At 47.2% G+C, this 15,565-nt stretch overlaps 4 protein-coding genes across 4 annotated transcripts; 2 read left to right on the top strand and 2 right to left on the bottom strand.

Moving 5' to 3' along the window:
• Positions 1 to 356: 356 nt before the first annotated feature.
• On the bottom strand, positions 357 to 2,221 carry F4822DRAFT_364442 (DEAD-domain-containing protein). The gene has a single exon (XM_051456160.1). It carries the CDS (start codon positions 2,069 to 2,071, stop codon positions 431 to 433), a length of 1,641 nt encoding a protein of 546 aa, XP_051310236.1. The 5' UTR covers positions 2,072 to 2,221; the 3' UTR covers positions 357 to 430.
• Positions 2,222 to 6,362: 4,141 nt separating this feature from the next.
• F4822DRAFT_415272 (kinase-like protein) lies at positions 6,363 to 8,734 on the top strand. The gene is made up of 3 exons (XM_051459213.1): positions 6,363 to 7,100; positions 7,166 to 7,827; positions 7,889 to 8,734. The coding sequence occupies exons 1-3, from the start codon at positions 6,432 to 6,434 to the stop codon at positions 8,028 to 8,030; spliced, it is 1,473 nt and encodes a 490-aa protein (XP_051310235.1). The 5' UTR covers positions 6,363 to 6,431; the 3' UTR covers positions 8,031 to 8,734.
• Positions 8,735 to 9,270: 536 nt separating this feature from the next.
• Positions 9,271 to 13,551, bottom strand: F4822DRAFT_364344 (P-loop containing nucleoside triphosphate hydrolase protein). Its single transcript, XM_051456159.1, has 4 exons — positions 12,902 to 13,551; positions 11,903 to 12,843; positions 10,017 to 11,830; positions 9,271 to 9,953 (listed from the first exon to the last, which is right to left on the bottom strand). The coding sequence occupies exons 1-4, from the start codon at positions 12,962 to 12,964 to the stop codon at positions 9,568 to 9,570; spliced, it is 3,204 nt and encodes a 1,067-aa protein (XP_051310234.1). The 5' UTR covers positions 12,965 to 13,551; the 3' UTR covers positions 9,271 to 9,567.
• Positions 13,552 to 13,591: 40 nt separating this feature from the next.
• On the top strand, positions 13,592 to 15,242 carry F4822DRAFT_415245 (eukaryotic translation initiation factor 3 subunit). The gene is made up of 2 exons (XM_051459212.1): positions 13,592 to 14,006; positions 14,067 to 15,242. The coding sequence occupies exons 1-2, from the start codon at positions 13,695 to 13,697 to the stop codon at positions 15,171 to 15,173; spliced, it is 1,419 nt and encodes a 472-aa protein (XP_051310233.1). The 5' UTR covers positions 13,592 to 13,694; the 3' UTR covers positions 15,174 to 15,242.
• Positions 15,243 to 15,565: the final 323 nt, after the last annotated feature.

Here is a 15,565-nt window from a genome sequence, read left to right as displayed (position 1 = left end):
CGTTTCAGGTATATAGCCGGTTGGCGAGTACTCGTATTCTCATCGATGGTATTTCCCGAAAATCTCCGCATTAGCCTCATCGGCCATTTTTAGTCAGGTAGGTAGTTTGGGGGTTTTCACGCCAAGTATGAGTTATGCCCTAACCCACATCCAATCCACAAAAGGAGCACGGGTAAGGCTATCTTCTGAGATCAGACACCTAGCTCTCATAATATCGGATCGAGCTACTCCCTATATTGACAACCGCGAGGGGGTTGGTATTAGAGTGGCATTTATTTCGTGAACCACGAGCTGTAGGACGTAGTGGGATGGTGATACTGAATATTGGGTTATGAACTGTGTTGGAAGACTCCAATCTTTTTTTCTACTCTTCTATTCTCTTCTATTGAATGGCTTACGCCCCGCATTCAATGGCTTAAGAACAAAACAATTATTCGAGTCGTAGCTTCTTTCGCTTCCTCTTGCCCCCAACCTCGCGATGTTCCTCAATATTCAACAACGCCTCCCTCTTCTTCTCGCCAACTTCCTTCATGTGGTCACGGATGAACCTGCTCTCTAGGTTGACACCTTCCTCTCTCCATTCCTCTAACTCTGTACCAACTCGTGTCTCGATAGCATGAACACGTTCTACGTCCCGCTGTCCAATGAATGTGATCGCATCGCCCTTTCTACCCGCTCTAGCTGTTCGTCCTACACGATGGATGTAGTCATCTGGATCTTGGGGGACGTCATAATTGACCACTAGACCAACTTCGGGAATATCCAAACCCCTGGAAGCTATGTCTGTAGCGACTAAGATACGCGCCGCTGATGCTCGAAATCGACCTAGATTATCGACGCGTTGGCGTTGGGGTAGCTTGGAGTGTAGAGAGGTGACGCGGTGTTCTAATAGTCGTAAGAGGTGGTGAAGGTACTCGGCGGTGGAAGCTCGGTTGCAGAATATTATAAGGGACTTCTCAACGTTGGCCTCTGTTAGGAGGAAGGCATGTAAATAGTATTCCTTGTGTGTGACGTTGACTTGGATATACATTTGGTGTAACGTCGTAGGGACGGCGAGTTTTTGTGTATCAACCTCGCACACAAATGCTGGTTCCTTGCCAGGTTTTGGCGGCATGTCCTTCAGGGACCGTACCTCGGGCGTGATAGTAGCCGTGAATAAGAGGGTTTGCCTTTCAGTCGATGGCGGAAGTACTCCTAAGCATTCTTCGATATCGGGCAACATACTGCCAGGGCCACCGGCCGCCAACAGTCTATCCGCTTCATCTAGCACCACGAATTTCGCTCGCCGTAACCCGCCGATGGTATCCTCACCGGAAGATCGAATGTGATCTGCTAGACGGCCAGGAGTTGCGATAACCACGTGAGGTCTTTGGGCTAAAGCAATGGCCTGTGGGCGCATATCAGACCCTCCAGTAACCAATATCACCTTTAGCGACTGTGGGGAGGATATCGCCCTGAATTGCTCGTAGATCTGTAAGGCTAGCTCCCGAGTAGCGGTCAACACGACAGCGTAGATAGAGCTCGGATCCTCAGCCCACTTCTGCAAAATAGGAGCAGCAAAAGCAACTGTCTTTCCCGAACCAGTCCTACTTGTTCCGATACAATCTCGGCCCTTGAGGATCTCAGGGATACATGCTTTTTGGATTCCCGTAGGCCGCTTGATAGCCATGTTGGCAAGTGACTGGACGAGCCATGGCCTGAGCTTGAGCGATTCGAAAGTGGTATGATGATCCACTGGGGCGGCGACTGGAGTGTTCACAGGAATGGCCGCAGGTGCCGAATCTTCTGGCGCTTTGGTTTGTACGACAGTGGTATTCTTCCGCTTGATTCTAGACGGTACATTGATGGATGAAGTAGCGAGGCTGGCGGCAGGGGAAGTTAAATCTGCGGATAGCCTACGTCTCTTACGGGATGCCGCACTGTCAAGCGAGTCGGATTCAGAGTCGGATCCCGACTCGCTTACATCGGAACTGACCTGGCGCCGCAAAGACGAGGATGTGTTTACTATTTGATCGTCCGATTCGGATTCGGATTCAGCGGCTAAGTCTGCCATTGTCACGGATGATGGCATGTTGACATCGATCAAAAGTCAAAGCGTACGTAAGTAATCTGAAATTACGGTATCGAATTTCTCATTTCTCTTAAGAAAGTTGCATCAATGATCGTCTGGTTGGGCGCTAACAGAGATTGGTGATTGATTGATGCATCGAAGAAAAAAAAAGTTCAAGGCAAAGCAAGATTGAATTGACCCACTACACTAACAGCCGCGCGTTTATTAGCGTACCGGAGCGAGATTCCAGGGCGCAAGATCTTATTGGTCGTGCGTTTAGTATTTCCCCACATCTACAAACCCCCTGTCCTAATTCATCATTTAATGGGGTGGTTTCATTCTGCATTTACAGTACGTACATGCACATGGCTCTTTTACTTTTACTTTTTCCATGCATTGGTCTAATAGCACCGAGAAAATGCGGTAAACTTTGGCCAATGCAAGAGTGCAGCGTCTCTCCGATTTATAGCATTTCTTGTACATATGAACATACATTTACCGAGATACGTACTTAGAGATAAATGCAAATCCTGACTTGCACATCTCTAAAATACATGTACCCTTGGTAAAGAATTCAGCGAAATTGCCATCTCACAATCACTCCCTTCCCCAACAATATCAGTCGATCAATTAAGCCCAATTCATATTTTAAAATAACATGACTAGCAAAATCTGCGGCCATTAATGAGCCTGTGAGCCTAGAGGTGTCTCGAGTCCACGTATTCCAGCCCTATGTCGTGATGAGCTCAGACCAGTTGAATAATCGCCCCAAAGGATTTCGGCTAAGCTGTAGCTAATGCTTCCTTCCCCCAAGTGCTTGGCGACTTGGAACAGGGTCTAGACGGCAAGCAATCTGCCATCCCTGCGTACATGCAATGCGGTGCGGTACAGTACGCATTGAATTGTATGTACCTTACCAGACAGTCAGAGCTGCTTTGCCGAAATCCGCTTTACTTGCACAGATTTCTCTAATGATTGAGGATCACAAGGACCAAAGCAACTGTATCGATGAGGGAAAGGGTGTCAAGGCCCAACCAGTGAGAAGTACGGATGAGCATTTTCGTTTCTCACCGAGTCGGACTACCATCAATTCTCGTTCGGCCTTCTCGACAAAAAAAAAAAAAAAAAAAAAGGGAATATCATGATCAGGCACCACCGATCCTTCAGACCCCAAAAATGCAAAACTTCGAATGGACTTCCGGGCCAATCTACTTCAGCCTCGTGTCGCTGTCGAGAGTTGGGGTCTATGTTGTCTCACCCCAAAGTTGACCCAGACCCCAACCGCCTAAGGAAAATGGCCCTTACGGCGTTTTCAGTTCCACAGATTTGGGGTAGGTATAGGGAGACGTGGGAGGTATTTTGGCTTAAGGCTACCTACATAAACACCTACACAATATAATCATATATTATATATTGCAGGTACTGTATGTACGTACAGGACGGTAAAGCCTTTCTCCCCGCCACCTATTCGCCCTAAAGAGTCGGGGTTTCATACAGTATCTAGATGGGCAGTTTCACCATGTGTAGTACTTGCAACGACGCAGGCGCTTGACATATATTGTCGGGCTTACCACTAAGCCATCCACGAACCATCCAGCCATCCCGCCATCTCACTACTACTTCCCTACTTGGTTCCGAGCTTCGACAAAAATTTGAGATAATCTCGCCTACTCCGAAGAGTAGAGGGTGCATCGAAACCTAGTCTAGTCTGACATTATAATCAGACGTGTCAGCAATGATGAGACCTAGGTTATTACCTAGGCATTTGAGGTTCGTTCGAAAAGCATTCTTTTTCGACAATAACAGACTAGTCTAAACTGCGGGACGTGAGTGGTGGAAATGGGGGAGGGACCAAGGATGGATCAACACATGCGATGCGATGGGTTAGTTAGACGGGGTCCGGTCCCTTGCCCTGCCCTGGCCAAGTACTACATGGTAGGTATCTAAGTGGTCAGTCAAAGAAAGGGTCAGGGGTCTTTCGGTTGGAGGTGCAATGTTCCACGATTTGATTCCTCGGGACCCAGTGGACCACCCACCACCCCCAAGATGATCGGTCGACCCTTGAGACCTGTACCGCATGTATGTCAGTACCACTCTAGCTTACCCCTTGCGCCGCAACATGTTGAACACTCTTTCTTCTCTGATGATTGTTCCCCATTCATGTGGATGACGATCCTTTCAGAGTTGAGTGGTTGTCACATATGAGGGACATCTAGAGCTAGGGGGCGGGCGGCTGGGAATAGGTACATACATGCCATGCACACACAGTATATGCATGTGTTCCAATGCAAATGTCTCTCCTTCTTCTTCCTTCTTCGGTTCCCCGGCATTAGCATTGTTGTTGTTTTCGAAGAAATGAAACGAATTCCATTATTCGTTGGTTTCTCGTCATTATTCATTATTTCTTGTTGTTGACCGCCAGACAAGTTGTCTCGTATTCAGATCCGAAACGACGAAACGGCAATACAGCAACGTGCACCTGACACATTTGATAGTAGTTTTCTGGTGTTGTTCGTACCTAAGTCTGCTAAATCTGCTAGGCCTGCTAGGTTCGGACCGGTCTCGTTTAACAGCGATAATCTTAAGTCAGTTCAATGTTGTTTAGCGTTTAGCAGTTACAGTAGTTGGCCCCACTAGCCATTAACTCACTAAACCATTAACGTCTTTTAACGACCCTTAGCTCTCTCCTCATCGAAGTTACCTACCGAAGTTAGATACGACAAGTACAGGGAGAGAGGGAAGTGCAAGGAAGGTGCCTTATTGTACCTACCCGCCCATGATCGTCAGCTGCAACATATAAACTTATTCGGTATAATCTACTTAAGTACCTACACTTACACTTCTACATAAACATCTACATCTACACATACACATACATGCCATACATAATATATATTACCTACATAGGTATATACAAATATACATTTATATACCGAATTAAGCACTATTGGCTTGTTATCTTCCTCGAAAATACGCCGTTCATTCGACTAGTAAATAATCCAATCAATCTATCCCACATCGATTCGATTCACTCATTGATTGCCCCCCGGGTTCCAAGCTTGTCGTTTGTCGCCCAATCTACATACGGTATTTTTTGGCGCTGGGGAATCGATATTGGCTAGTACTGGTTTATGAAAGGCCTGTATCCTGTATCAGCATCCCTGCAAAAAGTGCGCGCACTGGTGTAGCTCTTGACCTAATCCGTCTCACTCTTACTGGCAGACTGGCAAGCAAGCAAAGGCAACCAGAAACGCCACCTTAAAACCACATACATCAAGGCTTCTCGCCTAGAAAGACCAAGTCCAACTGGTTAAAGCCAAGGTCATCATTAACGACTCGAAAGATCCGGACCTAGCTCATCATCCACCCTTCCACATACATATCCTGGATGTCCTAGATCCCTGACCAAATCCTTCTCCGCTTCCAGAAGAGGAACCAGAGAAAGAACACAAGGGGAAACGCTAGAGGTATCTAGGTACGCAGCGGCGCACAGCACAGCTACGTGGGCTCTTGCTGGGCATCGAACCTCGTTACAGGGGGGTAGGAAGAATTTCAACTACGCGCGGCACACACAGCACCAAGCAAACCGCCTCCTCCACTTACCACTTACCTAACTCCTCCCTTTATCCCACACGACCATCATTCATCTACAGGCTTTGGGTATTTCATTTCTTCCCTAGAGGAAAATATACCTAACTTCAACCAACGTGCATCCGACTTGATCGTTTGGAAATTTTCATTCTTTTTGCCAATACGATATCAAGCTAGGATTTGCTTTCCTTTTCCTTTTTTCTTATTTGATTTTATTATTATTGAAAAAAACAACACCACCAATCCTACAAATTCGGGAAATACGTCACTCGAAATATATTAGCTGCGCGGCGCTGTGGTACCCTGCTAGAACAAGCACCTAGGGGGGAACATTACCGTACCTAGACGAGTCTCGTTGTCGGACTGTTACATACAGCTAGCTTCGGCCCTTTTATTTCCTCTTTGTACTTGAGCAGCCCGACCGCCTCCTCGGCAAACTACACCACGAACACGCATACACCCACAGACTTTGCTGCGCAATCTGTGGATCGAAAGCCCGGACTAGCAGCACACATGCCCGACCACGAGAATCCCGCTCAGGCCTCTGAGCCTGTGACCCAGAACGTATGTAATTCCATCTCATCTCCCCTCCTAGTCTTTTGCCCCGTTTTCTTTTTATGTCCATACTATACATAACGTCTTTTCGCTGTTAGCTACGTCAAAGCAAGCTTCCCCGCTCGCGCTCGTGTGCTTGCAATGCTAACTTCCTTTAATCATGAAGGCCTCAACTGCATCATCCCTCGATGCAGTGGTCGGCACCCCTCCGCCAGCCTCGACACCTATTCCCCTCATGTCGTCCTCTCCTGCTCCTCTTCGGCCCGCACTGGCTGGTGGCAGACCAAGCGGCGGTCGGGCACCGAGACTAGGTTTAGCCATCCCTCCGTCTCCTAACGTAAAACCCGTTGGCGCTGCTGCCGCAGGCGGTCCGGCGCGCCCTCAACTTACCGTACATGTCGCTACTCCTATGGGCAGCACCGTCGCGCCCTACGAACAATCTCGACCTTCAATTCAACCAGGACAATCAGCAAGTGGTGGCAGTGAAAGCAGCGCAGCACATTCACGGTCGGGCAGTTTCGGACCCCTCGATGGGAGAGCCAGCAACCCCACCTCCGCAGGATCTCAATTCTCTGCCCTCTCCTTCGCGTCACAATATGGCATCGGCTCGAGACCACAGGGTACGCCCGACCCTATATCCGCCGTTGGCTCTATTTACTCCGAGCGAAGCGAGGGAGGTGTCGGGATGGATCGGGACGGAAGCATGCAAGGGCTTGAGGATAGCTTTGATAAGCTTACCTTAGAAAAAGCGAGAACTGCCGATGTTGAAGAACTTGACGACAACGGATGGAGAATTGCGAGCGCAGAAAACAGAATCATTCAACTAGGTAGTTTAGGTGAAGGTGCTGGTGGTGCAGTCACACGTGCTCAATTAAAAGGGGGAAAGACGGTATTTGCATTAAAGGTATGTCGTCTATTGATGCTTGATTTTATTGCGGGAGGCATAAGCGCTAACATCATACTCCTTAGGTCATTACTACCAACCCAGACCCCGACGTTAAGAAACAAATATTCCGTGAAATCAATTTCAACAAGGAATGTGCGTCAGAACACATTTGTCGATACTATGGAGTTTTCGGTGATCCTTCTACAGCTACTATTTCCATTGCTATGGAGTTCTGTGAAGGTGGATCTCTTGACAGCATTTACAAGGAAGTCAAACGACTAGGTGGCCGAACAGGAGAGAAGGTTCTTGGCAAGATTGCTGAGGGTGTTCTTCGAGGATTAACATACCTCCACAGCAAGAAGATCATCCATCGAGATATCAAGCCTTCGAATATTCTACTTTGCCGCAACGGTGAAGTTAAGCTGTGCGATTTTGGTGTATCGGGTGACTTCGGAACAAAGGGTGAAGCCAACACATTCATCGGTACAAGCTATTACATGGCACCCGAGCGAATTACCGGGCAGAGCTACACTATTACGTCAGACGTCTGGTCTACTGGAGTTACTCTGCTTGAGGTAGCTCAACACCGATTCCCGTTCCCGGCTGACGGAACCGAGATGCAGCCTAAGGCGGGATTAATCGATTTGTTAACTTACATCGTCCGACAACCAATACCAAAGTTGAAGGATGAGCCGGATGCTAATATCTTCTGGACTGACAGCTTCAAGTATTTCATCGAGTGCTGGTAAGTCTTATACATTTCCCCTATCGTGACATCTATAATAAACTAACCTACTTGCCAATAGCCTCGAGAAAGAGCCTAGCCGACGAGCAAGTCCATGGAGAATGATGGAGCACCCGTGGATGGTGGAAATGCGAACGAAGCGAGTTAACATGGAACGATACCTCTCTCAAGTATGGGGTTGGGACGAAGAGACGAAGCCTTGAATTACAGGCAAGGAATAACACGAAACAAGCAGCCCTTTAGTCTGCGCCCACAGAACCAACAGAGTAGCAGGCCCCAGAGTCCGCTTCAATAACCAGCTACGCTATCTCGTCCACCCCTATCAGGAGATGAGTGGCTAAATTATTACGTATCGCCACATACCACCACCAACAACGGAGGTCATAATTAGACAACCGACACTTAGACTGCTTGCTTATCTAAGGATGAAGCTCTTCCCTTCTTTGCTCTCGGGTTAAGTCGAGAGATCGGGGGTTGTTAGCTGATGGAGGGGACATCGTTTATTGGGATACCCGGGGAACAAAAGGTGACAGGGAGGAGCAAAGTATATTTTTTATCATATATATTTTATATCCCCACACATATTTTACGGAGTTTGGGAATCGAAACAGTCTTGAATGGGTTGACGGGACGCAGGTAGGCTAGTTAGGCAATTGTTAAATCAAATATTGAATATCAAATATCCATCGAATGAGATGGCTAGATGCGTGACATTGAACTGCGGTAAGATGAAGCTTGGAGACGGGTTCGTGATATCACATACTCTAGTTTAGTCTATTTGGAAATTGCTATAGTTCATAAAATATGACAGGTAAAGAGGTCAACAGCCCGTGATAGGAAATTTCCCCAAATCTACCCAATGTCCACGATGGATATGACATCACATCACAACAATCCGACAACGAACACCTAAACAGACAGCCTCTCTTCTATCTTTCGAAGAATTCAATCTTGAACAGAATAGGAAGACTAAAACGTGACAACCCAATCTCCAAGTAAACCAACCAATCAATCCCCTATTCCCACCCCTCTTCGTGCTTCTCCCTTGCTTCGATCTACCACGCCCACCCGGGTATCACAGGCTAACTTACCCACCTACATATACGATACGTCCATAACTACCAACACAAATAAATTAAACGTACAAGTACCGATGGGAGGGCGGTAAGCTAGTCGCCTGTATAACATAATAAGATTAAATCCTCCATATAGATATAAGTGTCGGTATATGGAGCGGTAAATACCTAGCTGGGTAACCCCCCTTGTCAGCCCTGTCCAAGTTACACCACCCACATATACTTTGGACGAAGGGAGAAAGTGTAGGGTATGGTAGATATGAAAGTCATCGATTGGGATTAGTTACTCTATGAGCATTTTCCTAATATAGTGATTCCTCTCTTATGTTTCCTATCAAATTGGGAATTGGGTGGGTATAAGGTAGAAGTTATGCGGCAATATGGGTGTGATACCTTTACGACGTGTTCCCTCCTTCGCTTGGGCTAATTGACGGAGTGCGGGTGATCTACCTATAATATCCTACAATTTACTTCACACGTGGTTGGGTTGTAATGCTCGTGCGCTATGATTTGCATGTGCCTTTTATGCCGTGTTAAATACAAGGGCTCTCAGAGGTATTCTTACCAACATCCATCTCTATCCAGTAGTACTGCATGCTTACACACACTCTCATACTATTGTCTAACCGAGCAACGAGTTCCACCCCTATTCACTCTATTCACTCTACCGTTTCAGCGTCTTCTGTTTCTCCGCCGCAACTCTCTGCCCCCTACCCTCTACCAGCAACCCCTTTCTTCGTCTAACTCCATCCATGTATCTCTTTGCCACGTTCTCCCTATCAGCCAGTTCGCCTAGGTCCTCAAGGTCATCCTCAGTAAATGGTTGCCAAAATGGGTCTTCATCTACCAGGACCTCAAACCCGGCAAAGATAAGTTGGGGCTGAGCAGCACCGGACGTCCGCTTACGCATCTCGTCTGCGAAACCGAAGGACTCGGCTACTGGGATGGTAGACTGGATCGTGAAAAAGGGCGTTCCTTCTTTCATTTGTTCGGATAGCACACGTCCACGGCGCCTTGTTAGGACTTCATATACGCGTCCTAGGACCTCAGCTGTTGTATGTTAGTAAAATGTCTGGTTAAAGAGAGGTGTACATAGTTATGAAGAAGACTTACTGCTAGCTTGGATCTCGCATGAGTACATTGCGAGCATAAGCCGTGGTGACCAATCCAAGAATCCCTGACGGATGCACTGTTGTACAGTCTTGATGACTTCACCCGTAAGCCTACCAAGTCGGTCTCGAGCTGAGGTTTCTTCTTCCGTGGGGGCCACCGTCATATCTTCAATTATGACAGCCACACCTTGTACCGGCTCATTACACAATGGCCCCTGATTCATGGTCAATTGGAATGCGTACGTGACCTTATCACATAGATGGGCGGCATGAAGTGTTTCGCCCGCCTTTGGGCTGGTACCATCCTCCTCTTTCTCTTGGGAGAAGACTTTCGGAAAATGTCCGTCCTTCGTAGCGTCTATGAGTAAATTCGGTCCAACCCGTCGAGGCCCAAAGGCTGCTATTTTGTCGATAATCCCTTTCCAGCCTTCTCGTCCTTTGCCACTTTCTAAGCTAGCTTGAAGTTGTTTCTTCAATTCTTCAGGAGTCAAACAGTCGGCTTCTGTGATGTCATCATCTGCTTCGATCTGTTGTTCCCCATCAACCCCGTTTTCTTGCTCTGACTCGTCTAGCGCCTTCTTCTCTGAGTATAGACGCTTGATAGATCCAGGGTTTTTGAGCAGGAATTCCGTGACATTTGCGGGTAATGGCCGTACTCGGATCGTAACGCTGACCTGTTTCGAGTTCGTGACACCCACAACTACACCTCTTCCCAATTCCTTATTCACCGGTGGTCTCATCTCTTCAGCGCGCACGATCGTCTCTCTATATGGTACGATCGGCGCACCCGCTTGAATATCACATCTTGCGAATCTCTCCTTCAGATCGGTTAAACAACGCTCCAAATGTAACTCGCCGGCTGTAAGTAATACGTGCTCGCCGCTTTCGAATTGCTCGTATTCGGCACAGGGGTCACTCTGTACCAGGAGTTTGAGACCTTGGATCATTTTGTCCAAATCGGCTGGATTCACTGGCTCAAGAGCGACTCGTACAATAGGCTTTCCTGCCATATTGACACCTGCCAGGTTGACGGAGCCTTCGAGTTGACTACAAAGGGTTCCCGATTTCAGTATGTGGCCATCGAGACCACCAATACCAAAAACAACACCGGCTGGGACGGAGTTTAATGACTCCAAATTGCGACCCATGAGCATGTATAGGGCCGTTACAGTAACTTTCTTCGGCTCGGGGGTTGCATGTGGATTCGCTGGAGAGAATTTCGGGGGTAGAACGTATAACTCGTCGCCCACCGATAGAGTGCCGGAATACATTCGTGCGAAGCCTATTAGATGCTCTGGATCAACTACTTTCTCTTCAGGCGCGGGAATGAAGTCGTCTAGATTAGCGCTGTCGAGAGCCGTGGCAATATCATCCACGCCATTGCTTTCTGACGCTTGAGCGCGAGCAAATTCAGCTCGCTTTTTTCTGGCCAGCTCTCTCGCTTCTTCGGCGCTAAGTTGACCGGTCCGCCTCTTGTTCTCGGGGAGTTCACTTTCCGGAATAGACACCATCTTACTGACATATGCGACGACAGGGTCTGACTTCGCGGTTTTAAATTTTACCATAGCGTCTTTAACTGAAGGGTCGATGTGAGTTGAACCAGGCGAGTCTTCCAGTAGCTCAGGCAACCGTTCTGCTTGGGCGACTTTTGGTGATGGTAAGGATTCGACAACAGATACCAATAAAGCTGTCGAAAGTGGTAGCCATGCCGAAAAAACAGTTGTAAGTAATAGCCGAGGATCCCTTGACCGAAGGATATGGGGAGGAAGAGTGATGTTTAATGACTTTGTAATTTTTTCCAGTAAAGAGGAATCCCTGATCCATAGTTAATATCCTATAATATCTCATTTGAGAACATTTTGAGGTGAAATAAGATAATCTACTTACCCCTTTCCATAATCACCACCTGTCGTTGCTTGATATACAGCCCAGACCTGCTCAAGCACTAACTGGACGAACATCGGCTTCAAATTTCGACCTTTTAGATGTTTCCTTCCCAAAACTTTTTTGGTCTTTGGATCCAAGTAGAAATCACCCCATAATACCTTTTCCATAATATTTCGTTTTATGCCGAGCTTCTTTTCGTACAAGCTTGCGAACTGTCTGACGGTAAATGCCCACCCGTCTATAGCGCTACTAAATATGACGTTGTTCTTCTCAGGGGCAAAATATAACTCCTCATCATCTCGTTCCTCGAATTGTAAATCGCCTGCCTCGCTTTCGATGTCCCCTATCTTTGACTCTCGCGCCGCAGCTGCAGCTACTCGTTCGTCCATTCGTTCTCGCCAGTTAAGATCTTCTTCCATACGTTCTCCTTGGAAGAAACTTCCCAGAACAGCGTTCACCTGTTCTAGTAGTTTGCTCAGGTGAATGTAAGCTTCGCCAGGCGTCATCTTCAACTCGGTGACCAATCGGTCTATTTTGTTGATGACCAGAATCGGTTTTAACTTCTCCGTCCATGTCTGACGAAGAACTGTAACAGTTTGACTGCAAACACCCTCGACAGCATCGACTAGAACTACCGCACCATCACATAATCTTGATGCGGTTGATACTTCGCTGCTGAAATCGATATGACCGGGTGAATCTATTAGGTTGATGAGGTACTCCTTCGGTATTGGTGCAGCATCAGGAGCTGGTCTTCGAAGCATAGAGAAGTATAATGAGATGGCGGAAGATTCCATAGTGATACCCCTGATTTGTTCATCTGGCCGTGAATCCAGATATCGGATCTTGCCGGCAAGTTTTGGTGAAATAACGCCATTTGTAGCGAGAAGCGCATCGGTTAAGGAGGTCTTTCCGTGGTCAACATGAGCCAAAATACAAATCTATAATATGTTAGTTTATATAAGTTCTTTGGTAAACAAAACATTATAGAGCGCGTACATTTCTTATATCATCTGCATGTTGCTGCAGAGCAGCCAGCTTCTCTGGGCTCACGACAGGCATCTTGGTGATGTTTCAGTTTTCGTCAAGAACGATATTAGATTGAAGTTAGACTTTATCGTAAAAATCTAATATAGATTTGGTTCAATGTTTTTAATATGTGATCTTTATTTCAAGTTGTAAATAGAAATAATGGAGTTGCTAATTGAACGCGACTTAGAATGAACTCAGTATGAATCATTCCAGCGAGTGACTAATTTTGTTACCCCGGCACCTGCACCTGCAAGCTTAGGCAAGAAGAATAGAATAGAGTTTAATATTTCCATTCACTTTCGAATAAGATTTAGTATGCTTTTTGCGACAGAAGTATGATTAAAATAGTATAACCTTAAAGGTGGAAATGAGTCTTATTCTTTCGGTACTTTCCTCCTTCCTTCACTTTCCATTTCTAAGCGCCATGCAGACTTTCGTTTGATAGATGGCGGGGCAGATGATATCGATAAGCTTTTGATCTATTGTGCCCCGCCAAATAAAGGTGACGCAAAAAGTTCAAGGAGGGGCAATGGGGCAATGCGAATTAAAAGCAAAAGCAGGGGCCACATACAAAAGCCCTAATCCGCTAAAACCTCGGGGTATCTTCCATTTTAGCGTGTCCCTCTCGCCTGAGACTTTTGCTCCAAAACAAGGGTCAAAAAATTGCGGCGAGCCCCTCCACGACCTCGAAAAAATACGTTCCACCCGACTAATCATCGCCATATCGTGCCCCTATCTTTAACCACCACATTCTCTCAAGATGAGCGGGTTAAGAAATGGATCGGCGCCCGTGCGCTCTATGGAGGACGACAGCGATGTTGAAGAGGAGGCCCTCGTGGCGGATTACCGCGAACAGGTCCAATATGAAGATGGTATGGAGGAGTTGGAACAGGTCAACTCCTTGACCATGGCTCAACAAGCAGATGATATCCAGTCTAGACTTGTCGCCGCTGCTCAACCTCTAGATTTCTCTGCTCCTCTCGAGGTCAAGTTCCAGAGCTACGATTCATACTGCAATTTATTCCACTTCATCCTCAACTCCGATGGTCCTGTCGATTTAGAACCTCCCTCGGTTAGTTGATCTATTATCCTTATATCCAAAAAGTTAATATACTAATAGTATCATTCATAGCACTACTGGGCTTGGGATGTCATCGACGAATTTATCTACCAATTTAACTCCTTTTCCTCCTACCGACTAAGAATCGCAAGGCAAGCAAGAGACAACGAAGAGGAAAGACAGATCCTGCGCGAGAACCCGAACACCTGGGGCTGCTACAGTGTCCTCAATGTTCTATACTCCCTTATCCAACGATCTCAGATCACCGAGCAACTCGCCGCCATGAAGCGTAACGAGGACCCCGCTGCCGTTGCTGGAGAGTACGGTTCCAAGACCCTATACCGAATGCTCGGTTACTTCTCTATTATCGGATTGCTGCGCGTTCATTGCTTGCTTGGTGACTTCAGTCTCGCGCTTAAGACGCTCGACGACATCGAACTCAACAAGAAAGCTATGTTCGCCCGTGTTATGGCCGCCCACTTCACAACCTACTACTACGTCGGTTTCTCCTACATGATGATGCACCGATATGCCGATGCCATCCGCATGTTCAGCCACATCTTGGTTTACGTATCGCGTACCAAGAACTTCCAAAAGAATGCCCAATACGATTCCATCACCAAGAAGAACGATCAGATGTATGCTCTGATTGCCATCTGCGTGGCTTTCCAGCCCACTCGTCTCGACGACACCATCCACACTGCCCTGAGGGAGAAGTATGGCGACCAGCTACTTAAGCTGCAACGAGGTGGTCCGGAGTCGCTCCCCATCTTCGAGGAGTTGTTCAAGGCTGCTTGCCCCAAGTTCATCTCCCCAGTTCCCCCTGACTTTGAAAACCCTGAAGCCAACGTGGACCCAATCGACCACCACCTCTCCGTTTTTATGGATGAAGTCAAGACCAACATGTGGAACCCCACCGTCAAGTCCTACCTCCGCCTCTACACAACTATGGATCTTAAGAAGCTCGCTGGTTTCCTAGAGGTGCAACCCGAGGAATTACGGTCTTGGCTCTTGGTCAACAAGCAGCGAACCAAGCAGCTGCGATGGACCGATCACGCTCTACTAGAAGGCGAATGGGTCAACGTCAGTGACCTAGATTATGCCATGCAAGGAGTATGTGTACCCCGAGAATACCCCTTTCGTCTGCCAGTTACCTATAAGCCAAGCTTTTATGTGTAACTGACAAGCTTTTTATCGTATGACTATACTAACGGAAATTTTGTAGGACCTCATTCACATCTCAGAAGCCAAGGTGGGACGTAAACTGGTGGACTGGTATCTCCGCAACTTGTCACGAATGTACAACTGAGATTGCCCAAAAGTCAATCCATCGTGATATCTCTCTTAACGGAAAGTGGTATATCTTCGGCAAGGGCGGGAAGAAAGGAAGAAATTTTTGAGAGGACGGAAATCTCAAGGGGGATTTTTTCGTCGTCATCAAGTTTGCATTGCACAGGCGTCACGGGATAAATATGTACGGATGTCACTCTGAAATCACAGGAGGTAGGCAGACAGTCTAGGCGAGTTGACTGACAGGCCGGCTGGATGGATGGCAAAGAGAAAAGAAAACA

This window comes from Hypoxylon trugodes (assembly GCF_022578975.1).
Source record: "Hypoxylon trugodes strain CBS 135444 unplaced genomic scaffold F4822scaffold_9, whole genome shotgun sequence".
Lineage (NCBI taxonomy): Eukaryota > Fungi > Ascomycota > Sordariomycetes > Xylariales > Hypoxylaceae > Hypoxylon > Hypoxylon trugodes.
The sequence above is the reverse complement of the archived record's forward strand: the minus strand, read 5'-3'. Positions and strand labels throughout refer to the sequence as shown.